The following is a 25,563-nucleotide window of genomic DNA, read 5'->3' on the forward strand; positions in this document are numbered from 1 at the left end:
CATAGTCCATGCTGATCTTATACTGTGTAGCACAAGGCTGGCCTTAAACTCTCCCCCTCTAAGTGCTGGATTTACAAGCATGTGCCAGTAAGCTAAGGTCTTCAATTATTGTTATGTCTCTTTCCCCACCACCGAAAAGGGCTTTCCAGAAAAGTGGGGCTAAACAAATCCCTTTCAGTGACTAAGTGAATAAAGAGGGATCCATTCCACAACTCTGTGAGACAAAGTTTCATTAACCATGTCACAGGTGAAGACACCAATGCCACCTCAGCACAGCCAGGTGTCTGGCCAATCCAGAGTTAAACCAAGGCCTGTCCTAACTCTAGAACTGACATTCTTCACATTAACCATGCTGCTTCCCCCAGACTGAGCTACTATGATCCAGGCTATCTCTGATACTCTCCTGGTGCACCAAGTACCAGCAGAGAAGGGTACTGGGGAACAGTCGAGTCACTCTGGCTGTCCCACCTAGGCTCTAAGAAGCCAGGTGAGTAATTCCTTTTGGAGCATCCTGCTCCTATTTCTATTTCTTGCTGAGCCTTCACGGGAAAATAAAAGGATCAATCAAGGCAATTTTGAGCAGAGGTCGCTGGAGAATACAGGATCCCTTCCAAAGCCCTGTGGTGGGCACTGAGGTGCTTTCCAGAATGGCAGCCATGCTTTGACTACTGACATGCTGGCAATTCCCAAAACGCCTCACTTCCTCACACCAAGAGTTACAAATGCTTATTTCCTCAACACAGCCAGTTCTCTGCCCTCCCTGTCAGGTGTGGGGGCACATTCACCATGGAACCAACCTGCAGTGCCAAGAAACGTGCTTTCAGCCAGTACACACGGACAACAAACTCCAGCCAGCCATCCTCAAAGAGGTCCCGCTGAGACGAGGCAAATGACAGCTGCAGGAGATCACCCAGGCAGTGGGTTCCTGGGAAGTCAGGCCCAAACCTACCTGTCACCACACCAGCAGGGCAGTTCCGGGGGGACACTAGAAAACATCCGGGCAATGTGACGCCTTCATGTGCATCATCCAAACACCTTTCCACTCCCAGAGGCCTCCTTCAGCCCTCTGGTAGTAGTCCCCAAGTGCCCATGATTAGGTTCCCTGAGTCCTCAGAGTCCCACAGCCCCTGAGCAGCAGGATACAGAATAGCTGAGTCAGACAGTCACAGAGAACATGAGAGCTGGAGAAAGGGGGCTGCTAACTTCACTGAACTTAACTATATTCTACCAAGTGAAATTTTAAAAGAATAATCTGAGAAAATTACTGGAGACACATACAGCACTGAGCAGTCACTCCAAGGCTGGGAGTTTACTTCCTCAAATCCCAAGTAATGGAAACAGCAGCTAAGTGCTACCTACAGCTGCCTCTGCTGCCAGAGTGTCGGGGGATTTAGCGGAAATACTGAAAAGCCATCTCAGAGAAGGTGCCCAGGGACTGCATGGCCCAGTCTCACCACTCTGGCTTCCTCCAGCCTAGTGATGTTCAGAAAAATTACCACGCCACGCCAAGAATACAAATGCCTCCTACCTGTCGAGCTCCGGCCTTTGGTCAGCAGCCACTGGTCCAGCTGGAGTTCCATGCAGGAGAGAGACATCAGCATCATGTCCTGTAGGACAAGCATAGGGAGGGCGGGGCAAACCCACAAAGACTCACCACATCAGGAGGTGACCAAACTAAAACCAACTTTTCTCATGTATCCCAAGTTTGGCTCAAATGACTATGTAGCCAATGGCTGACCTTGAACTTCTGTACCTTGCCTTAGCACCTCCCAAGCACTGGGAGTACACTGTGCCACCATATCCACCTGTTTGTTCCAGGGCTGGGGAATCAACCCAAGCTTTGTGCATGCTGGGCAAACTTTCTACCAACTGAGCTGCATTCTCAGCACCAAAGGTGCTTTTTACAAAACTGCTTAAAATTTATTTATACATTTTTAATGTTGTATTAGAGTTATATGTATGTGCATATGTGTGTGATGTGTATATGTGTGTTATAGCACGTTTGTGGAGGGTCAGAGGACTTTGCAGAGTTGGTTCTCTCTTTCCATCTCTACATGGGTTTCAGGGATCATTTAGGCTGCCAGGGCCTATGCAGCAAGCTCTTTTACCCACTGAGGCATAGATAGAAATTTAATTCTTTTTACTAAATGATAACCATGGCTACTGCCAGAATGTTTAGAAAAAACAAGGGATGGCTCTACTTAGGGAAGAAGCAACCTGTCTGTCACTTTACTCCTCTGCCAGGTCAGACACCTCTCAACATTTAAAAGTGCCAGCAACGTGATGGGTCATCATCAGGGTACTAAAGAAGCTAAGACTCAGAGATGGAGCATGCCAGCAGGTACAGCTGGAAAATGGGCAGCCCCATTTCTGGATTTCAAACACTGGCTCCTGCTGACTCACATTATTACTGGAGAGAATAAAGCCTAGTAGGAAAAAGCTACTTGGGGGTATCACAGTGTGATCAGCTTGGTGACAAAGCAATGGCTCTACAGACATGTCAACTCCAGCCTGACTCTCAACCAGAAAGATTACCTGGATTGAACCCTGTGGCATCTGAATGAGAATGGCTGCCACAGGCTCACAAGTTTGAGTACTGGTCCCCAGTTAGTGGAACTATTTGGGAAGGATTAGAAAGTATGGCCTTGTTTGGAAGGTGTGTCACTGGAGACAGGCTTGAGGTTTCTGGCTTACAGTTTGTGGATGGATGGAGACGTGAGCTCTCAGCGGCTGTTCCAGCACCATGCCTGCCTGCCTGCCTGCCTGCCTGCCTGCCGCTATATTCTGCACCAAGATGGTGATGGACTCCTATCCCTCTGGAGCGCTAAGCCCCAAATAAACCCTTCCTTCTCTAACTTGCCTTGATCATGATGTTTTATCAGCAATAAAAAAGTCACCAAAATAGATGTCTTTCCACATTCCTACCTCAGCGCCTGACATTCTACCTTCAACAAGAGAGGTGGGCCTGATGGCCTGCTTCCTTGAGTTCTAGAAAACACTACAACAGGAATCTGTGATAGGGAATGCAGTAGACAGAGCTGAGCAAGGCTTAGCTCCCAAGTGCTGGAGGATGCCACCACTCCCCTAAGCACGCTACCTAGCTGTTTTCTCACCTCAATAGGGCTAGAAATAAAGCTCAGTGATAGAGTTCTTACCTAGCATGGACAAGGCCCCTAATACCATGTATGCACACAAAAACATTTTTACAAATTGGTAATAGTTCCTAGCCTGTCAAATACAGCCAAAGTTTCCTTTTCCTTTTCCTATGATCACTCTCATCTCAGTAAACAACACTAGACACTGTCCCCATGGCTTACTTCTTCTTACTCAAGTCCAGATATCTTGTCAGTTGTGTTCCAGAACCTCAACTCCACTGCACTGCCATTAATGGAATCTGTCACCACCATGGCTCAACTGGCAGCAGCCTTCAGTCTGCTATACTCATTCTCACCCCCAGAGTATCCCATTCAGTCATTAGGGGTTTTCTGGACACAAGGCAGGTCATATGGCTCCCTGCTTTAAACTGCACAATGGTCCAGGTTCTGGATACAGCAGTCCTGTACCCGAGGAAGATCCCTGTCACTGTCTTCTGGTACCAGTGACACTATAGCCCTTAAGAGGCCCAACCTTGATGTGCTTGTTGCTGCAGTCCCTCAGTAACGGGTTGGGCAGGCTGGTGCTATGCCTCCTCCAGCTGTGGTAGACGCTAAGAACAACATCTGCCAGGCCCGGGGGCCACCGCAGCAAGAACTTGTGGCCCATGCTCTTCAGATAGCGCATCATCAGCTCCAGGATGCCCCCATTGGTCAAGTTCTCCATCAGGAACTCATGCACATCCTGCTTCTCTGTCCAGAGAAGGAAAATAACCTCACCAAGATGAATAGGCCCCCTGCATCCAGTTTCTCTTCTCTTCAGAAGAGGACAACTTGGCTCCTCTCTTACCCGACTCAATCTAGGTAAGCATAAGGCCATGCTGCAGTGCTAAGATCAGGCTTATCAGCATTCAGTGCTGACTCCAGCACTTGCCAGTGGTGAACAAGCCTCCCAAAGTTCCCATGTCTAAGATGAATATCAAAAAGGCTAACCTCCAAGTGTTCCCATGTGCAGTGAATGAGATCATATGCACAAAACACAGTGTCTGGGACACAGCACACACAGAATAGATGTGATAACACATACTAAACTTGCAAAGGCAAGCCTCTGAGGCCAGTGTTAAGTACACAGCCTCAGGAGCACAGCAAGCATGCACCTGGAGCCCTCAGCTGACTACAGCAGCTCTTTCACCAATGCTCAGAAAACACCCCAGAACCACCATGCAGAACAAAACCCAGGCAGGTTACAGGTTGATGGAAGGAAGAGTCCCAGCAGTGACTGATGGAATTGCTGATCCCTACCAGATTCCATGAATGTGGCCGAATCAAAGGACAGTCGGTGAGGCCCCACATTTGAGAAGCTCTCCAGCTTGGCTTCTGACTGAACTTCATAGTTATTAAATGGGTCATCTTCCTCCTCAGGGTCCAGTTTTCTTAACCTAAATGGAACATGCTCAAATCACAAAGCCATACCACTCACTGTGACAAAGTACCCCAAGTCCTCCTAGTAGAGCAAGTGGATTGAGCCGAGATGCAGGACACTGAAACAGACAGATGAGGGCACCCACCCAGGCCTCGCAGAGGCGCTGCTCTCTCCAGACTTCCTAAGTCTGTGGCTGGTCGGTACCCACACTTACTCTATACCACCACAGACAGCTGCTGAGCAGCAGTCATGTGCCAGGCACAAAGCTAGGTACCAGACTACAACTATAAAGTGGCCAGCAGCAAGCTTATCTCTCAATGTGAGAGGCGGACCATAAGTAGGTACTCACCCACAAACAACCCAAATAAAGACCGACTATCACAGGGCCCTGCCTCGGGGAGCAGAACCAGAGCGCACACTCTTGGACTGACAACAGAGGAGCTAAGCACAAGCAGAGGCCCCAGCAGAAGAACACAGTGTGCTGTGGGGCCACATCAAGCCCATCTGAGCTATCCCTCCATGGCTCCTCACACTGCAGATACCACCCTCCAGACCCTTCTCTTAGGACCATGTTTAGCCACCCTGTAGCTTCCTCAACCAGCACCAGCATAACACTTAGGGAACCTTTAAATGTCTCTCTCAGGACACTCACAGTAACAAATATTCAAACTTCATGGAAACCGACTTGAAGTAGATGTAGCTCCACACAAAGAAGGCAGGGAACGAGACCACAGGGTAGGCCAAGCAGGGTTAAGGGGAAGACAGGACCACTCAACTACAACACAATCCTTCACTCTCCCAAAGAGACACTTTTCCCTGTAGCACGTTTCAGGAGAAACCCAGTGGAAGGTATCACATCTCCACCTTGGTCCTCCTTAGCTGTGTACTAAAAACAACCTTCATCTAAGACTTTTACCCTCATGGGAGAGATGGAGGGAAGGGAAAAAGAGAGGCTAAGTATCCTGACATAAAATGATGTACAGTCTGCTAAAGTTTCTGGGTTCCTCTTGAACTCTGATGGAGTAACCACTGAAATAAACTGTCACTGTCAAAATGCATGCCGAAGACTCAAGATCTCTTGATGGTGGACCTGATCAAACGCTGTTCAGAGAGCGGTGAAGGGAGAAAAGCCCTAGACTCACAAAGACACAGGAGTTGAGAGAGGAAGTCCTGGAAGACCAAAAATATGCCCTCCAGATGCCATAAAGGAGAAATACGATGGAGCAGAGCACATTACTTGCTCTCTTCACTCTGCTGGGAGGGCAGAAACAGGGTACCAAGAAGCAGGCCCACTGGCATGATAAATCCTAGGAATGCTCAGGAGAGAGAGTCTATGGTAAGACCAAAGGAAGAGGACCAGTAAGGACTTTCAGGCCTAGGTGCCTCCTATTTCTGAGACAGCACCTTCTGCCCTAGGATTCTTTGAGGGTCATGAAGAATCAATAAAGGAGCTAGATCTTTCTCCATCTTCCCAGAATGCAATGGAATCATGGAAAACAAAGTAAGGCAGAAACACTGTAGTGATTTTAAAAAGCAGCATGCAGGAGAAAGACGCCACACAACAAGTTTATGTGGAGGGAAAAGGAAAGAGGGACACCGGCTTCTGGGGACAGGAGCAGCAGAAGAGAAGTGAAAGGTAGAGAGAGAGAAAGAGAGAGAGAAGAGAGAGAGAGAGAGAGAAAGAGAGAGAGAGAGAGAGAGATGTGAGGTGGGCAGAGCCCTTTAAAAGGGGATGTAGTGAATGTGCACAGGAGGTGATCTTAGTGGTTACAGCTGAGGACACAGTCTGCCAGAATCCCAAGGGCAGGCCAGCACAGATGCCTGAATATTAACAAACACACACCCTTAGGAGAGGTGAAAAAAACCAAGAAGACAATCTACTGCAGTCTAGACTCTGTATCCAAGCAAAGGTCAAGGGAAACAAGGGAGGTATCTAAAGGGAGGGGAGCTAATAGAATGAAAATGCTGCTGAGAGAAAAAGACAGCAATCTGCAGGTTACTTCAGAAAAAACACAAGAGTACAGTACCTGGATGGCAGGAACTTTACCAGAAGCCCCTGGAAATCCACTTTCTCTTCCTTTTTGCACTTGGTGTTTCGGACACGGGCGGACCTCCGTTTTGCTGTCTCTCCACTCTCTTCTAAAGTCTTCTTACGCTTTACACCTTTCTTAGATTTATCTCCCCCAGAAACATCACCTTCGCCAAGAGTGAAAATTAAAATCTTACACAATGGCAGGCGAGGGAAACAGCAACCACGTATCCAGTGCTGACAAGTCTCCCACACGGAACTCTTCTGAAACAGTCATGAGATCTCTTTTTAAGAACAAACATTCCTGAGTCCTTCTTGCACTGAAGAGACCTCCTAGTCAGGGCTCAGAACATGTCTACGTTCGGTACTAACTGCATGAGCCTCTGCGGCCTCAATCCATGAGCCTGGGGCAGGCAGGGTGAGGGGCACTGACCTTAGGTGGGCAAATATAGAATGACGGGAATAGAAAAAGAGAACCGTGAATTATGTGGAGAACAGAGGAGTGTCACGTGTGACTAAGAAAACAACCACGCCCACAGTCATTCCGAAACTTCTCTAAGTGCCAGGTATTCTTGAGTGTAGTGACAGAAACTGCATGGGAGCTTTTGGTAAAAACATTTTACAAGTTCAATGGTAATAAAAATGTACACATGGTAACGACTTCAATGTCTTCTAAAGTCAACAAACTTAGAATGCATGTATCTAGCAAGAAAGCAGGACCAGCAACAAGGAGATGCCAGGTCACACCACAAGGGAGAAGAGGAACTTGCATGCAAAGACTTAACAGTTGGGAAAGGAATGGGAATCTGCCAAGGAGCTGCATCTGTAGTCCCAGCCCCTGAGCGTCAATGCTTCTGTACTAGCCCTGGGACCAGGCTGATTAGTTTTCTACAAGGTTGGAGCTCTCATTTTCACTCAGTTCACAGGGACCAGCACAATGCCTTTCCATGGAGACGCTGTGTGATGTATTTCCCTGGAGACGCCAAAGTCCCCTTCTTGTTCCTGCTGGGCTCAACATACATACATACATAGGCTTTTCAGAATGTGATTTCACAAGGTCTACTCACCCATGGAAGCATTTGTGTCCAGCAGACCAGGACTGTGCAGTGGGAAGCTGGCTGTGGTCACAGAGGTATAGGACAGCACAGGCTCAGCCACAGCGACAGTTGGGTTGGTGTTAACAGGACTTGGCTGGACCACACTGACAGGTGTAACCACTACAGAGGATGCTAGTAGCTGGCTGGGGTCCTGGTAGTCAGACAGGTCAATCCTCTTGCCAAGGCTGGGCCTTGGGGGTTCACAAGTGGTGAGGTGATTGTACATGGCCAGCAAGCTCTCTCCAAGGCACTTCCACCTACAAAGAAATGAGTACCACACCTGGTCAGCACCTGTTGAAGGCCAATTGGCCTGTATAAATAAATTCAGCAGAACTAACTATTCCCAGAGCCGTGACCTCAACAGAGCAGGGAGAAGGCAGTCAGCATGTTGGTCACTATTAAAACCAACAAAGTGTTGACTCCAACAAGTGCTACAGTGGAGAAGCCCACACCAGAGCAGGTGCAGTGACTGCTATCTTCCTGGTCCTCACCCGAGCAGAGACTCCCAATGTTCTATTACATTATGTCATCCTCTACAAAAGAGAGAAGCTGTTCCCATATTTTTTTTTATTTTTTATTTTTATTTTTTGGTTTTTTAAGACAGGGTTTCTCTGTAGTTTTGGAGTCTGTCCTGGAACTAGCTCTTGTAGGCCAGGCTGGCTTCAAACTCAGAGATCCGCCTGCCTCTGCCTCCCAAGTGCTGGAATTAAAGGGGTGTGCCACCACCACCCAGCGCTGTTCCCAGTTTTTAAGGAATAGCAGGTATTATCCCCAAGGTCACCCAACTACCAGCACCAGAACTGCTGTGAAGGCACACAGGAGAGGTGCTCTACACCACAGCAGCAATGACTGAGTAAGGTCACCGAGGGGCAAGAGGTTAGGATTATACTGGTACCAGGACATGATAAAGATTCAATGGCAGAATATGTGTATGCATATGTATGTTTGAGACAGTCATACTGTATAGTCCCAGCTGGCCTCAAACTCATACAATCTGGTCTGAAAATCAGAGACCCACCTGCTTCAGTCTCCTGGGTTCTGGGATTTCAGGTGTGAGCTTGTCTTTAACGTCAAAATTTTTAAAGCAAAAATTAAATGCCAAAGCTTATTGCAGTACTAAACTACCCTAACTCCAGTGAGCCACCAATATCAGCTCCCCCTTCCATGAAGGAAAGGGCTTCTTATACATGTCAGGGCTCACAAGGGCTACTCTGAGGCCCATCTTACACATCTTACTTGTCATCTGGCCCTCATATGAACACAGACTCAACAGCCAGGAAAGTCCACACCTGTGACAATCTCCAGGGTGCCAGGTTCTCTCCTGGTTAATGGTGCCAAATGTTAGTGTTCTTTCCCCTGCTCAGCAGAGAAGAATAAAAAAGATAAGAACATTTCTAGCGGTTGGGAGAACAACCTACACCAGGCATGCTAAAGAGAGTGAGCCTATTTCTTAGTAGCTTGCAAGGAGGTCCATGAGTCCAGCTCTCTAGCCATTGCACACCAGCCTTCCCACACCTCCAGACCTCCCTCCTGCGCAGGGAATATTTTGCCAGACCACCCAATATTCCTAGAGAAACCAGATGACCTACGTGAAGAAAGGAATGGGTTGCACTAGTTTCAGGTCCGGTTCCTTCTCCCGCACGATCAATGCTTGCCTCTTCTTCCTCAGCCCCAGAGCCTCATCTACAATGGCCTGTGTCTCCACTGCACTCACAGACACATCGTGGATTGACATGTCACTAAAAGTATAGAAGACAGGAGGAAATTAGTTAACACTAGAACCAAAGATAAAATTCTACAGAGATAGATACATTTAATACCCTTTAATCAATATTTGATAGTTGCTGAACATAAATTCAACGTGGCTCTGATCTCAAATGAGTAGTTATCAGTATTCATATGCCCACATACAATGAGAATCACAAAAGCCCCCTGCTCCTTCCACAATTCACAACAGGGCACAGGTTTCTGTATGTATTAATAATATCACCTTTGTGTCTAAAAAGCCATAGGAAAGAAAAGCCTCGCCTGTCTTCCAACAAAGTCATTAGACAAATTATGTTCACCACAATCAACAGCATCTCCAAACTACGGAGTGGTCTCAGGTGAGCACTCACAGCCTGAGATGACGAACTACCTGCCCTCCCAGTGTGTCCCGGTGCCTCCAGCAGGCCTACTGCACTACAGTCACTCTGGAGACTTAAGAGTCTCCTCAGAAACATTAGTTCACTCAAGACATTCATGAGCACAAGGGTAAGCTTATAGAGAACAGAGCCTGAGACAAGCAGCCACCAATTCCCTCTACAGGTGAATGCTAGGGGCCAAAGAACACCTGACCAGCAAGAAGGGTTGTCTGGGTGGAGAGATTGGGGAGGAGGGGCAGCAGAACTCAGAAGCTGCAGAGGCACCATCAGAGAATTGCAATGTAAGGTGAAACAATGCAAAACAAGAAGAAGTGGGAACATGACAGGTGAGGGGTCTTAGCTAGAGTTTCTATACTGCGATGAAACACCATGACCAAGAATCAACTTGGGGAGGAAAGAGTTTATTTGGCTTACACTTCCACAGCACTGGTCATTACTGGAGGAAGTCAGGACAGGAACTCACACAGGGCACGAACCTCAAGGCAGAAACTGATGCAGAGGCCACAGAGGAGTGCTGCTTACTGACTTCCTTCCCAGGGTTTGCTCAGTCTTTCTTATAGAACCCAGGACCACCAGCCCAGGAACGGCCCCACCTACAGTGAGCTGGGCCATGCCTCATCAATCACTAATAAAGAAAATACCCTACAGGCTCGCCTACAGCCTGATATTAGGGAGGTATTTTCTCAGGTGAGGTTCCCTTCTCTCAGATGATTCTAGCTTGTGTTAAGTAGACATAAAACTAGCAGCACAGGAGAATGATACAGTCACAGGTGTGAAGAGACAGGATAGTAAGTCACAAGGGGGTCAGGTAGGAATGTGCCAGGCACCTGAGAAAATTCTAACAAAGAAATGGGGGGGGGGGGGAGCAGGAGGTAAAGGGAGAGAGAGGGAAGAGCCCAGGCTGCAAAGGTCCTCTAGGTGATACAGGTCAGAATGAGCTTTGCTCTGGAGGCATGGCAGGGGTGGCACAAGATTGGGACACATTTGGGATACTGAATTTGGGCAGTACTGCTGACAAAATCTTGGCAGGGGCTATAACCCTGAGTTCAATCCCTACTCCTTAACCCCACCAAACAACAAACAGGCAGGTCAACATAAGCTTGTTGAGGAAGGCAGCACAGAGGTCAAAGCCCTGGAGTTCAGGGACTCCAACTGCACCCAGATCAGGACAGAGACAGGAACGAAGGATGTTCCTGATGCTTACCAGCCACACATGGTGACGTGATGCAGGCCTTACCATTTGAGGAACATTCGAAGTGAGTCCTTCCGGAGACAAGGCTGCTCTTCAAAAATCTTTTCCTTGAGGACCAGACCTTTGCTGTATCGGCAGTCTTTCTCCAGTGCTTTGCAGATGAAGTAGAGACATGCTAGCAGGAAAGAAACAGGTGAGGAGATAAGCCTGCTTCCCAAACTCTAGCCTCCCAGTCAACACCAGGAAAGTGTTCCCACTCAGGAATCAAAGAATGCACAACAATGATGAGCTAGCACCTTACCCTACTCAATTAATTAGTAACGACTGCTGAGACTGTGATTTCTAGAACACACCAGAACACACACCTGCAGGGGAGCAGCACAGCTGCTGCCAGAAGCAAACAGATGTGTGACTTTCCTGTGCAGCCGTAACCCTGTGATTCCATATTTAATAACTGCTGCAAAGAAATCTAAAGAGCGCACAGTGATCAGCTATTTATCCTTCAAAATGTCTAGCCATCTCTGCTATGAGAGTGACAATGCCATCCAGGATGAACTATACCCCTAGTATCACATACACATGAAGTGGGTTTACCTTCCCTCTTGTTTCCCAACCCCACCCCATCAAGTAAAGACACGAGAGGTGGCCAACACAGCAGCCAAGAGTAGGCACCAATCTGCTAGCACCCTGATTAGACTCCCTAACCGCCAAAATAATGAGAAATAAATGTCTGCCATTAAATCACTCAATGTGGCAGGCATTTTGAGTTCAAGACTAGCTTAGGTGACACAAGAAACTTTTTCTCAAAAGAAAAAAAAAAAAAAAGAGGGGGCTGGAGCGATGGCTCAGAGGTTAAGAGCATTGCCTGCTCTTCCAAAGGTCCTGAGTTCAATTCCCAGCAACCATATGGTGGCTCACAACCATCTGTAATGAGATCTGGTGCCCTCTCTGGCCTGCAGGCACACATGTAGGCAGATATTGTATGCATAATAAATGAATAAATATTTAAAAAAAAAGAAAAGAAAAGAAAAACAACCCAAAAAAGACAGGACAATGGACAAAGGTAAAGGGGAAATCCTTTAGGGAACACATTAACATATCTTACTGTTATACTTACATTATCTGGTTAATGAAGAAAGGAAAACAGAATAAAGTATGCAAAAACATCTTCATTCTTCCTCAGTTTGGCAGAAAGTCTAACAAGATCAGTTTTGCTAGCAGCTTACCCAAGTCAACTTCTCTCCTCTGTTCACTCACTTGTGTAATCACTGAGGGTGTACAAAACAGTGATGAGATTGTCTAAGCAGGGCCAATGGTCAGGATTACACCGAAGTCCTTCCTCAAAAGCATGGCGAGCCAGGGGAAGCCGGATGAGCCTCAGTGCCACGTGTCCAATTTTGTACCAGAGGTTGACGTCTGTGGAATCCAGCATCACCGCCTAGAAGCAGTGCAAGCAGAGGGCACATGTACACACATGACTTGACTTCTCACTGAGCAGTCAGGCTGGGGACAAAAGGGACGAAGCACTGGCCCAGCCATTCAAATTACCCATGGCATGGCAAGGCACTATGCCTGCTTATAACTAGTAATGCTGGTTCAGTTCTCTAGAGTCACATGTGTCCAAGACCCAGAGAAAGGACACAAAAAAAAAATGTCACATGGAACAGGGCATGGTAACTCACACCTGCAGTTCTAACACTCTGCAGGCTGAGGCAGGAGGACAGCAAGTTCAAGACCAATCTGGGCTACAAAGTGAATTTCAGGACAGCCTAGGCTACATAATGAAATCCTCAAGAAATACATGTTATATAATGAGCCCATGTCTCTAATTCCAGCACTTCAGAGGAGGAGGATTAAGAATTCAAGGTCATTCTCCCTTCATAGCCCTGAAATACATGAGAACTGTCACACAAAACTTAAAGTTTTAAAAATGTTATAGAAGCTAATTCATTTAACTTCGAACATTCTCTCCACATACTGTACTAACAGAAGCATTTGTACTCTTACATAAAAGAGGGCTCTTGGGGGAAAGCTCTATCAGTAAAGTGCTTGCCTAACAAACATGAGGACCTGAGTTTGACCCTCCAAACCCATTAAGAAAAAGGTGGACCCCGGGAGTCACTGGCCAACTAGACTAGTTCTAATTGGTTGAGCTCAAGGTCAATAAGAGACCCTGCACCAAAAAACCTGGACATGTTCCTGACGATAGCAGTCAGCATTAACCTCTGGCAAGTGCACATGTGCGTACTTGGGAGGGGAAATAAGATGCTGAAAAGATGGCTCAGAAGTTAGAAGCATTTGCTGCGAGTTTGCAGAGGATGTGAGTTTGATTCCAGTGCCCACGTCAGTCAGCTCACACCTGTAATTCCAGCTCCGGGGGTCTGAAGCCAAAGGGCCTGGCAAGCACCTGCAGTCACACACACATACTCATGCATACACTTAATTAAAAATATGATACATCTTTAAAATAAATCAAAAGAAGAGGAATTGGATACAAAGAAAATATGGGAGTCTTACACAAATTCTAGAAAAGTTATAGGCTTTGAGAAGACCTTAGTTCACATCACTGTTCCAACATTAATTAGCAAAATGACCTCAGCCTGTGTCCTCATCACTGAAATGAGGATAAGCTCAACCTCCCAGCAAAGTGGCATAAGCCTGCATGGAGAGCACTTGGCGCACTGTCTGGTAAAACAGAAACAATGCCAATGTTATTATGGCTGCAGTGCACCAAATACAAGTGTCAGGCTCTAGTCCTTTGCTCCAACTTACTATGTGATCCTCCGACCTCAGCCCCTCCACTGCTTGGTTTATAGATATGTACCACTATGTCCTGCTTTACCCCTTCTTTTCTCCCATTATACTGGCATAGACATGGAGGCTCAAATGGATGAAGTAAGTCACCTACAGTCATGGGTATACTGATGGTACAAAGTCCATCCCAGTACCTAACCCTGCTTTCCAGGCCTTTCTAAATTCAATGCCTCGGGCTCAAAATCCTGGTAGGACACCACTACAAACTCTTCTTTTCAGTCACTACCACTACATCAAATCCCCTTCCTCATCAACTGTGTAAATGGATATTTGAATACTACCAACTCCGTACTTCCAAATAGAATTCCATGGCTGTCTCTAGATCTTCTCGTTGGGCTGCCAGCTGGGCCAGGTTCTTATATGTAGAATATTTCAGTATCAGTCCAGGGTGTTTCAACCCTTCCTTCTCATCTCCGGAAGAAACTGCCTGAGAGAAAAGAGAAACAGAAGTGACTCCACATCCCTACAGCTTCAGCAAGCAATCAACAGGATACCTGGTTTCCAGGCCAGATACTGCTTGAGACAGCCCAGTTCACCTGACCTGGAAAATTAAGGTATTGCAGACATTCTGGGCAGACCTGACAGTGCCAATCATACAAAAAAAAAAAGGCCAAACCACCAGGAAGAACTGCACACAAACTTGGTAGTCAAGAAAGACAAGGGACTCCTTTCCATCCCTGCTGCTGTATCTCGGGTGCTCAGTGTAGCTGGTAATGTTTATCAGTGCAGACAAACCAGTCCAGTCAGTCCCCCTACTCAGGGACAAGTGTGAAGAGGCTTCCTGGGGTGAGCAGGCAGGACCTAAAGCTTTTCCCCAGAAGGCCAAGCTCCTGACTCTGAACCATCATATAACCACCAATAAGCTACTTTAACCAAAGAGCTGCTGTGGGTAAACTCTGTAATAAAAGAGCAGTAATTCCTAGCCTAGATAGCAAATGTGAACATGAGGTCAAAGAGCATAAGGATTATAAACATCCTTAACATAGAACGTTATTTCACTGATGCTTTTATAGCAATGACTTAAAAACATTAACTCTTCTAAGAAATGACTGAATAAAAACTATTGCCAGAGCCAGGTGGTGGTGGCACACAACTTTAATCCCAGCACTTGGGAGGCAGAGGCAGGCAGATCTTTGTGAGTTCTAGGCCAGCCTGGTCTATGGAGTGAGTTCCAGGACAGCCAGGGATACGCAATGAAACCCTGTCTTTAAACTACACCCTCCCCAAAAAAAGTGTCTGGGCATAATGATACATACTTTTAATCATAGCATTCAGGAGGCAGAGACAGGCAAAACTGTTAGTTAAACGTCTGTCTACATAGAGAATTTCAGGCCAACCAGCACTCAGGAGGTAGGGGTAAGACAATCAGTTCAAGGCTAGCTTTGGCTACACAGCATGTTCAAGACTAGACTAAACTACTTGAGATCCTGTTTCAAAAAGAAAAAAACTAAAGCCAAACACACATGCACACATACATGTACACATGTGCAAAACAAGAGACAGACAACACTGAAAAGCACTCGGCAGGGTGTTCCATGCCCACAATCCCAGCATCCAAGAAAGCCGAGTTTCAGGCTAGCCTAGACTTCAAAGTTGAGACTCTTCTCTCAAAAACCACAGCCCAGCCTACCAGTGCCTCACCTCCCTCAGCAGGCGCGCCTCCAGCAGCTCATGGTAGGCCTTGGCAGACTCCTCAAACCTGTCATGTTTCTGTAGATCCAGGGCCTTGTGGTATAAGGCAAAAGCCTCTGCTTCCTGCAAACCAAGATAGGAGATAGTTCACACCACACAAAAGCTGATCCATTTAAACCAAAACTCTGTGTAATGGGAAGGCTGTGAGTCACTGCCAAGTTAACTGTCAGCCACAGCCGCTACAGCAAAAGAAATGCTACGCTATTCAGTGTCCAGACATCATTACTGGGGAAAAAAAAGAGTCCCTTTCAGGCACACACAGAAAAACACAGCACCACTAAGTGTAGGCAAGAGGCAGCAACACAAAGGGCAGAATAGATAGCTCTTGAGCATGGCTATTTCTAGAGTGAAGAAGTCCAACATGAGATGGATCCAGCCACCATCACAATGCAATCTCCCCTTAGAACTCCATTAAGGAGATGCCTGAATTCATTCAAAATGAGCAGCAAGGTGCACCTCAGAGGAAGATCTTTGAGTACACACATACCTGGGCCTCCTTTGTCTGGATTTTGTGGCTCTTAAAGCTTCCTTCATGGTCATCCTCAATTGTGGAGCTGGCATTTAAGGCTGCAATTCGAATCTAGAAATGTGCAGAGGAAGAGCAGCGTAGTGCTCAGATGAATACAATTCTGTTTCCAAACATATTCTACACTGCTATGAAAAGCTATGGAGGAATGAACCACCAACAATCACCCAGAGGTAAAGACTAGAATAAGAATTTGTCTGTGAGACAATGCTAATCAGGATGCAAAGTAAACCCTGGATATTGCCCACCACAAAATGAACAGAGGCTGGGGGTACCCAACTTCTACTTAACACAATACAAGATCTGTGTATTAGAAAAACAATCTCAGCTATGCAGTGGTGGCACACGCCTTTAATCCCAGCACTTGGGAGGCAGAGGCAGGTGCATCTCTGTGAATTTGAGGTCAGCCTGGTCTACGAAGCAAGTTCCAGGGCAGCTAGAGCTGTTACAGAGAAACCCTGTCTCAACAAACAAAACAGAAAGAATAACAATCCCAAAGAAACACGTCAGTCTTCTGTCTTTCCTACGAATGTGACTGAAACCCTAAAGCAACAGCCAGTCAGTATCCTCACCCACAGGTGTACCAGCAGTGTTCCTGGCTGCACAAGGAAAATGCCCCTTACCCAGGTACAAAGTGACAACACTGTCCCCAACAACTTGGGCAGGTATTAGCTCTTACCATATTTAGAGATTCAGCACCACCACGGAGGATCAGTTCCCATTACTGGTAGAGGATGTGCCAGTCCACAGTCCCCTAAAAAGGAAACAGGACCAAGGGGTTCAGGAAGAACCAGGAACAGCACAGTGCTAGGACCCACTTGTGTCTTAGAAATATGGGAAAACAGAGTTAGAGGAAGGCAAATCAGTCTGAAGGCTGTAAAAGATGATGGGGACAGCAGAATGTGGTGATGTTGTTCCTGGAATATAAAACAGCCCTTCTGGGAAATGCACTGGCAATTCCTCAAGACACCAAACAGAATCAGCATGTGGTCTGAAAGCTCTACTCCTATGCATTTACTCAGAGGAAAACATGTTCACACAAAACTTGCTCATGAATGGTTATTCCTAAGAGCTAAAAGAAAGAGGCACCACAACACCCACAAACTGATGAACAAATAAAGTGGAGAAAGTCCATGAAAGAACATTATCCATTCATAAAAGAATAATATTCTGATACATGCTGCTAAAAAAAAAAAAGATGCCATACACAAAAGTCAACACTGTCTGGTTCCAGTTACATGAGGTATCTGGAATAGACAGAAGGAACCAGCAGGCAGGGAGAATGTTGAGATCGGCTGTGTCCTGCTTGTTCTAAGTCTATATTGTGTAAAATTCTGGTTCTTCAGGCTGTGCCTTGTCCTCAGAATCTCTATTTTACAAGCAGCTTTGAACTCCATCTTGAGTATGGAGGATGATTACATACATGGTGGACATGGGAATCGTCCATCTGTGATGTAGGGTTCTTTCTGTATATGTGTTGCTTTTATTGGTTAATGAATAAATCTTCCTTGGCCTACAGCAGGGCAGAATATAGCCAGACTGGAAGAGAGAGAGAGAGAGAGTAGGCAGAGTCAGACAGATGCCATGTAGTTGCAGATGCAGAAAGACTCCAGAATCTTACTGGTAGGCCACAGCTTATACTGATACACAGAACAATTGAAATCGGCTAATTTAAGATGTAAGAGTTACTTAATAAAAACTATTGGCCAAATAGTGATGTAATTAATATAATTTCTGTGTGATTGTTTGGGTCTGGGTGGCCGGAAAGCGAATGAGCAGTCTCCAGCTACATATCTGCTCAGCACTACCACAGCACAGAGACTCCTGGGAGTAGAAAGGCTGCCATACTATAAATGCATCGGGTGAACTGGGACTGGAGGAGCACATGGACATATTAAAATTTTGTCAGGAAACTAGAACCAACAACTTACTGGACATGCCAGACTAAGGAAAAGCACTGGCAACAGTGCCCACCAACCTACTGGGTGTGGGCATCAAGGGCTGACAGGCAGGCAACTCCCAGCTTTCCCAGGAGCTTCAGTTCACCATGTCCTAGCTACTGACAGAACCTACCTAACTGCTGCTGCCTGTGCTAGCTGCTCTCCTGTTTGTCCACCTGCCCGTTTGATCATCTGGACCCAGTACTGCCCTTTCCCCTCTGCAAACGGACTCAAGTCTGCAGTTCTGCTCTCAGACCCACAACCAGCAGCATTCTGGCTCACAGCAGCAACAGCTTCCCCACAGGTGACCCACTGCTTACATTTCCATCAGCTCAGGACCTCCAAAACACCCCTCAAACTCTGCTGAGGCCTCTTGCCCCAGGACAGCAATTCTGGAGAGAGAGGGGGTTGGGGACAGAGAGAGAGAATTCACTCTTCTGGACTCACGGTACTTTACCTGCATGCCTACACACCAGAAGAAGGCATTAGATTTCATTATAGATGGCTGTGAGCCATCATGTGGGTGCTGGGAATTGAACTCAGGACCTCTAAAAGACCAGCCAGTGCTGGTCTCTCTAGCCCCGGATTCAGGGTACTTTGAATGTTGCTTCCTCTAGAAAAGAGGGTTCTCCTGTAAGCCTTGCTTTCTGCCTGTAGGCTGAGAGAGGGCATTGAAGTAACCAACACACAAGATTTCTACTTGTGCATAGCTAAAACCACAGTGATTTCCTAACAACCTGGACATTTCACATGCATGAAGCAGGAATTGGGGTGCTGCACCTAGTGTTTGTTTTCTCTTCTCTTCTGAAGAGGGGTGAAGAAGATTCTTGGCCAGAGGCATGTTCTTGTATGGAGATAGTCACCATCATGAACTGTGTAATCTGTAATGTGTAGCCTAAAGTTAATATTAGGAACTAACACTAGAATAAAGAATCTGTGTTTACTTCAGTCAGGGTCATCAAAGAAAGTGGTGCCACTGAAACTGCCATACCTTGTGAATTTATTGTTATTCTAGTATCACTTATTACTTTATTGCTGTTGTTGTTTTGGTGCTGTGGAAAGACAAACATCTGCATCTATCTTTCTGACACAGTGTGCTCGAAACAGAGAAGGGTTCCTGGAAAGTTCTATGGTTTGAGTGGTATTTGTCTCCTCCAGAAGTCACAGTGAAGTCTGGTTCCCAATGTAACAGTGTTAAGAGACAATGGAGCTGGACTGAAGAGATGGTTCAGCACTGAAGATCCCTTTGCTCTTACAGAATACACAAGCTCGGTTCCCAGTACCCAAGTCAGGCAACTCACAACCATCTGTAAGTCCAGCTCCGGTCAATGTAGCATCCTCTTCTGGCCTCCAGGGCGCCCTGCACTCATGGGCAAATACATACACACACAACTGGAGATAAGAAATCTTATGTCTGTGCACGCAGCAGAGAACAAGAGACCTGGATTCCAAGACAAAGTGAAGGGCCAGTGAGATGACTCAGTCTGGAAATACACAAGCTTGACAACCCAAATTCAATCCCCAAAACCCACATAAATGTGGGAGAGAAAAACCTCCATGGAGCTGTCTTCTGACCTCTACATGTATGTGTACATCCAACCCAACACACACACACACACACACGCTCACTCACGCAATTAAAATAAAATTTAGAAAAATCAAATCAATCGGGATGGAGAGATGGCTCAGCAGATAAAGGTGTAAGCCTTATAACCCGTGTTCAATCTCTGAAGCCCACAGAAGTGGAAGAAGAGAATCAACCCCCCCAAATTTTATTCTAAGCTCCACACACAAACACCATACACACATAGTAATATTTTAAATTATTATTCATTCATTCATTTACTTATTTATGCGTATGGGTGTTTTGCCTGTATGTGTATGACTCTGTGCCACACGTGTGCCTGGTACCTGCAAAGGCCAGAAAAGGACATCAGATCCCAAGACTGGCGTTACAAATGGTTGGGTTGTGAGCTGTTATGTAGTGCTGGGAATCTAATCTGGGTCTTCTGGAAGATACTCAATGCTCTTAACCATTGACACATCTCCCTAGCCCCAATAATGGTATTAATTTAAGAAGGAGGGAGATTAAAAGGCAAGAACCAACACCCAAGGTTGCCCTCAATCCTCCACATCTTTACTATGGCAAGTATATGCGCGCGCGCACACACACACACACCCCTCTCCAAAAACATTATTAAAACCAAGAAGCCGGGCGGTGGTGGCGCATGCCTTTAATCCCAGCACTCGGGAGGCAGAGGCAGGCGGATCTCTGTGAGTTCGAGGCCAGCTTGGTCAACAAGAGCTAGTTCCAAGACAGGCTCCAAAGCTACAGGGAAACCCTGTCTCGAAAAACCAAAAATAAAAATAAAAATAAAAATAAAAATAAAACCAAGATAGTTCTGATCAAAGGCTGTGATTGAGGGCAGAGGCGATTCCATTGAGAAAGTGGTTGCTGTGCAAACCTGAGGACCTGAGCTCAGGGTCCCCCGTGCATCTGCAGGCCTAGAACTGAGGAACAGAGACAGGAAGACCCCTGGAACTCTCTGACCAGCCAACTACTAGTAAGTTCGATGAGAAAAGTAACAAAAAAAAGCCTTCTAGATAAAAGCAAATAAACTAAAATAGTAAAAGAAATGTAACAAAATATAAAAATGAAAACATGATTAAGTCATATTAAAAGTTATACAATAATTTCCATATGGAGACAGCTTAGCACTTAAAAGCACTGGCTGCCCTTCTGGGAACCCAGGTTCAGCTCACTTACCAGGTAGCTCACAACCACCTGTAACCCAATTCTAGAGCATCCAGTGCCCTATTCTGACCTCTGCAGGCACTGTATGCTCATGATGCACATACAGATAAGCAGCTACACACAAATGTTTTAAAATAAACTTTTTTGGTTAAAAAAAATCTAACAAAATTTAATACCTCTGAACAAGAAAAACACTTGAAGAAAATGGGAACTGAAGGATGGTTTCTTGTCATGATAAAAAATATAAATATCTTGGTCCTAAATCCAAAATACTATTAATGGAGAAACACTACAAACATTTCTATTGATATTAGGACTAAAGCCAGGATGGCCACCATCTCTGCTATTAGTCACTATTGCACTAGGATGATCAGCCAAAGCAATGAGAACAGGAAAAGCAAACTGAGGTTTAAGAATAGGCATGAAAGCCAGGCTTAATCTCAGCATTGTAACCTCAGCATCGGGAGGCTAAGGCAGTAGAACTATGGACTCAAGTCCAGCATGGGCTACATGGCAAGATCCTATCTCAAAAAAATTAAGAATTGAATAAAAAGTAAAAGTATTACTAATTGCTGTGCTGACGATATAATAGAATACCTTAAGAAAAAAAACCTTTAAACCCATAATCAATGGCAAATTTATACACTAATAAAAGAACTCAGTGAAGTAGCAAAGTATACCATTAGTACCAAGCCAATTAGTATGGAGTTGGAGCATGGTTCAGATGACAGAGGAACCTGAGTTCAATCCCCGGAACTTACACAAAGGTGGAAAGAGAGAACCAGCTCCACAGGTTTTCCTCTGACCTCCACACTGGTGCTTGTGGCAACCATGCCCTCCACACAAAAAAATAATCTGTCAATCCATTAAATAATTTTCTTGTTGTTTTTTCAAGCTGGACGTGGTGGCCTATCATCCCAATAGTCAGGAAAAAGAGGCACCTGAGGACCACTGCAAGTTCAACACCATCCTGGTCTTTTTTACATAGCAAATCCAGGTCAAACAGGACTACATAATGAAATCCTGTCTCAAGGTAGAGAGGGTAAGCAAATTTTGTGGAAAAGCAATACTATTCTCACATAAAAGAAAGTGATACAATCCTTCTGAAAAGCAATCGGACAATATCTAAGAAAATTACAATTGTATGTACATTTCAACCAGAACCGTACTTTTAGCCTCTACCCTGAAGACCTACTATCTCCAACTGTAATGATCTGTTCTGTCTCTTTAAGAGACAAGCCACACCCACTCCCTCCCCTATCTGTTGAGACTGGCTGATCTTCAGCTTCCAGCCTGAGTTCCCTCTCTTTAAAGTCTCCCTCTTAAGAGGCAGCTTCTGCCTCTCCCCACTTTTCCCCTTCCCCATTTCTCTCTCTCTCTCTCTCTCTCTCTCTCTCTCTCTCTCTCTCTCTCTCTCTCTTTCTCTCCCTCCCTCTCTCTGCTCTTCTCCTTCTCCCTTCCCCCTCCATAACCCACTGAATAAATATTCAACCTCACTCTGCATGGAGTGCCTATCCATATCTCCGTCTCTTGCCCACCACCACGTGTCTCCTTGCCCTGGACCAGCCACCACTCGGAGACCTGCAGCTGTCCCTGCCTGGAACTGGCTGCTCTCAGGGCCCGCTGCCTGCCACCACATGGCCCGCTGCCACCACTTGGGGACCTGCAGCATTTCTGCTACCTGCCGCCGCCACTGGGGATCCACAGCATTTTTAATTTTTCCATTACACTAACAATACAGAAATACAAGAACATAGGATTATTTGTTATGCAGGAGTTCTAATTGCAAGATAATGGAAGCTACCTAAAATGTCTATAAAGAGAGTGGATAAATTAACTATGGAACATCCACACAAGTCAAACACCAAAGCAAAGATTAATGAGAATTATTTATAATATGTAAAAGGCAGAAATAGCTCAAAAGTCCATAATTTTATGAATGGACACACAAAATATGGTACATTTAAACAATGGATTACTCATAAAAACAAAGAGCTAACAACATGGGTAGCAGTCTTTGAAAATATGCTAAGTGAAAGAAGCCTATCACAGAAAAACGTGGGGAGCAGAGAAAGGCCCGAGCGAATGTGTCTGGTTGACAAGGGCATGCTATCAAGGACCCCAATGCCTTCCCCTAGTCTGTGTGCAGAAAATGTGCCCGCAGCAGTCAGCCACAGTCTGAGACTGCCACCCTACCAAGACCTCTACCCAGACTAGCTTAGTCAGTTATATTCAGTTCTACTTTCTGTACCCAAAAGTATAAAACAAACTCAGATGGATAGTCTCTGAGTTGCTGCTGCTGGTGCATCTCCACCTGATCCCAGCTTTTCTGTTGTGCACTTGAGATCATACATGATCGCTGTGTGTGTAATCAATTCAAGAATGGTGGGTCACATATTTACTGTTCTCCATGAGCCCCAGAAGCAGGAAAAAAAAAAAGGGGCTGGACAGATGGCTGGGCAGTTAACAGCACTTGCTCTTGCAGAGGACCTGGGTCCAGTTCTCAGCACCCATACAGCAGCTAACTACAGAAGTACAAATATCCTGGTTTCCTTTGTACCTGAAACACACACGACAAACATACATACATGCACGCATACACATAAAATAAAAATTAATCAGCCTTTAAAAAAAAGAACAGCAAGCCGGATGGTGGTGGTGCACGCCTTTAATCCCAGCACTCGGGAGGCAGAGGCAGGCGGATCTCTGTGAGTTCGGGGCCAGCCTGGTCTACAAGAGCTAGTTCCAGGACAGGCTCTAAAACTACAGTGAAACCCTGTCTCGAAAAAACAAAAAGCAAAAAAGAACAGCTACAAAATAAAGAGAAGAAAATCCAAAAATGTTTTGGACTTCAGATTTCGTTTAGATTCTACAGTTTTTGCAAGTATATAAGATATCTTATTGATGAGACTCATCAAAACACAAAATTTACTAGTTTCATACATCCTTATACACACAGCCTTAAGATTAATTTTACATAAAATGTTTAATAATTTTACACGGAACAAAATTTCACAGTGCAGTCATCTCTGCACTCAAGAGTTTGGATTTGGGGGATTTTAATTTGGGGTGCTTAATTTATAATCATTTATCAAATTCCTAGCAGTTGCAATTTTTTTCTTTTTTTTTTTAGTTGCATTTTTCTAAGAATAGCACATTAGTTGCTTTAAATTCTCAAGTTTCCAAACCCCACCCCTCACCACAAACACATGCTCCCCCCTTTTTTTGGACAGGATCTCCCTATATATTCCTTGAAAAATGGGCCTGGACTAGCTATATAGACCAGGTTGTCTTGAACTCAGAGACCCATCTGCCTCTGCCTCCCGAGTTCTGCCGCGTTCTGAGACTAAAAGCACGCACTGCCATAGCAAGTCTAAGTTTCCAAACTCTTTTATAGTCTCCATGGCCCAAGGCCACATTATGAAGAAAAGTACTTTAAGCCCCTCATCACTGTCACCCAGTGATAAGCAATGGGAGGACTACTGGGGTCAAGGAGCCTGGCAATCTTTTTGCATCAGGGGCGGGGGACGAAAGACAGGGTCTCACTGTGTAGCTCTGACCATCCTGGAACTCACTGTGTAGACCAACGTGGCCTTGAACGCAGAGATCCAGAGTACAGCCACCCCAAATCTTAAAAAAAAACATTAAAAGTATTGTTATTACTAAATTTAAAACATATTATAAATATATCGACAAGAGTTTGTGGGCCCCTAAAGGAGATCACTCTAAATATTCTATTTCTAAACAAAGTAATGAATTGCATAGAAGGAACCTTAGCTACATGGAGTTCAGCTGTCCACATTCATGACCTATAAGAAGTCAAATCTTGTGCCAGGCGGTGGTGTGTGCACGCCTGTAAATCCCAGGACTCGGGAGGCAGAGGCAGACGATCTCTGTGAGTTCGAGGTCAGCGTGGTTTACAGAGCGAGTTCCAGGGCAGCCAGGGCTGTTACACAGAGAAACCCCGTCTCGACAAACCAAAGAACTCAAGTCTTGAAGAGCTGAGTAGGCCCCAAATCCACAGGTGCAGAAGCCCGGAGAGCCAGGTGAAGTCGATCAACCTGCTTCCTCCGGGGCGGCTTGTCAGCAGAACAGCTGCAGCCGGTGGAAGCCGCTCCGGGAACTTTAAAATCATTGAGAAACCTTTCGTGAGCATCCGTTTCCACCCGCGTAAAGCGCACTAACAATACACTCACCTCGCTGGGCTGTTGTGAAGGTGAGTGAAAGGACGCACAGAAAGGAATGGCTTCGAGCCGCTGTCACAGTGAGCCACCCGGCGCACCTCGGGCCGGCGGCGGGAGTCCCGCGGAGGAGCCGGCATGGGCAGAAGGCCCGGTCCCGAGCCGACGAATCTCTGGTTTCGCTTCGGCCCCGCGCCGGTGAAGAAGCGGAGAGCCGCGGCCTTCTCGCGTGGTTCCGCCTCCTGGCGCTCACCGCAGCCGAGCTCACGCACACCCCGCGGCCACCCGCAAACCTGACTCCCCGGAACTCGCCCGGCGTCTCCACGGCAACGGCCGGAGCACCCAGACTCCTGCGCGCTACACGTTCAACAAGAAACGTTTTCATTAGCTGGAATGCCGGCCTTGACAGCCAATCGGCGTGGGCGCTCGCGCCGTTGCTGTCTGAGAGGATTTGCAGGCGCCCTGGAGACTGTGCTGTGTCTCTGTGATTCCCGCGCGTGGGGCCGCTCGCCGGCTACTGTTCCCGTGCAAGAGTCCTGAGACTTGCTTTTTTTTTTTTTAATATGCATTGGTGTGAAGGTGTCAGATCCCCTGGAACTGGAGTCATAGACAGTTATGGGCTGCCATGTGAGTGCTGGGTATTGAACCCTGGTCTTCTGGAGGAGCAGTCTGTGCTCT

The 25,563-nt window shown here is 46.2% G+C and overlaps 1 protein-coding gene across 4 annotated transcripts in view; it reads right to left on the reverse strand.

The window, feature by feature from the left end:
• Cabin1 (calcineurin binding protein 1) overlaps positions 1-25,204 on the reverse strand; it is a 129,460-nt gene extending 104,256 nt beyond the window's left edge. For all 4 annotated transcript variants that reach the window (XM_048451483.3, XM_048451481.3, XM_048451482.3 and 1 more), the window contains exons 1-14: positions 24,901-25,204; positions 16,689-16,763; positions 15,971-16,063; positions 15,433-15,546; positions 14,084-14,218; positions 12,235-12,415; positions 11,023-11,152; positions 9,231-9,380; positions 7,612-7,898; positions 6,543-6,711; positions 4,395-4,531; positions 3,628-3,845; positions 1,529-1,607; positions 798-985 (exon numbers count right to left, since the gene is read on the reverse strand). In XM_048451483.3, coding sequence (XP_048307440.2) covers positions 798-985; positions 1,529-1,607; positions 3,628-3,845; positions 4,395-4,531; positions 6,543-6,711; positions 7,612-7,898; positions 9,231-9,380; positions 11,023-11,152; positions 12,235-12,415; positions 14,084-14,218; positions 15,433-15,546; positions 15,971-16,063; positions 16,689-16,691 — 1,884 coding nt within the window. In that variant the 5' untranslated portion in view covers positions 16,692-16,763; positions 24,901-25,204. The remainder of the gene's footprint in view (positions 1-797; positions 986-1,528; positions 1,608-3,627; positions 3,846-4,394; positions 4,532-6,542; positions 6,712-7,611; positions 7,899-9,230; positions 9,381-11,022; positions 11,153-12,234; positions 12,416-14,083; positions 14,219-15,432; positions 15,547-15,970; positions 16,064-16,688; positions 16,764-24,900) is intronic.
• Positions 25,205-25,563: the final 359 nt, after the last annotated feature.

Source organism: Myodes glareolus, chromosome 18 (assembly GCF_982192425.1).
Source record: "Myodes glareolus chromosome 18, mMyoGla1.1, whole genome shotgun sequence".
In the NCBI taxonomy this organism is placed as follows: Eukaryota; Metazoa; Chordata; class Mammalia; order Rodentia; family Cricetidae; genus Myodes; species Myodes glareolus.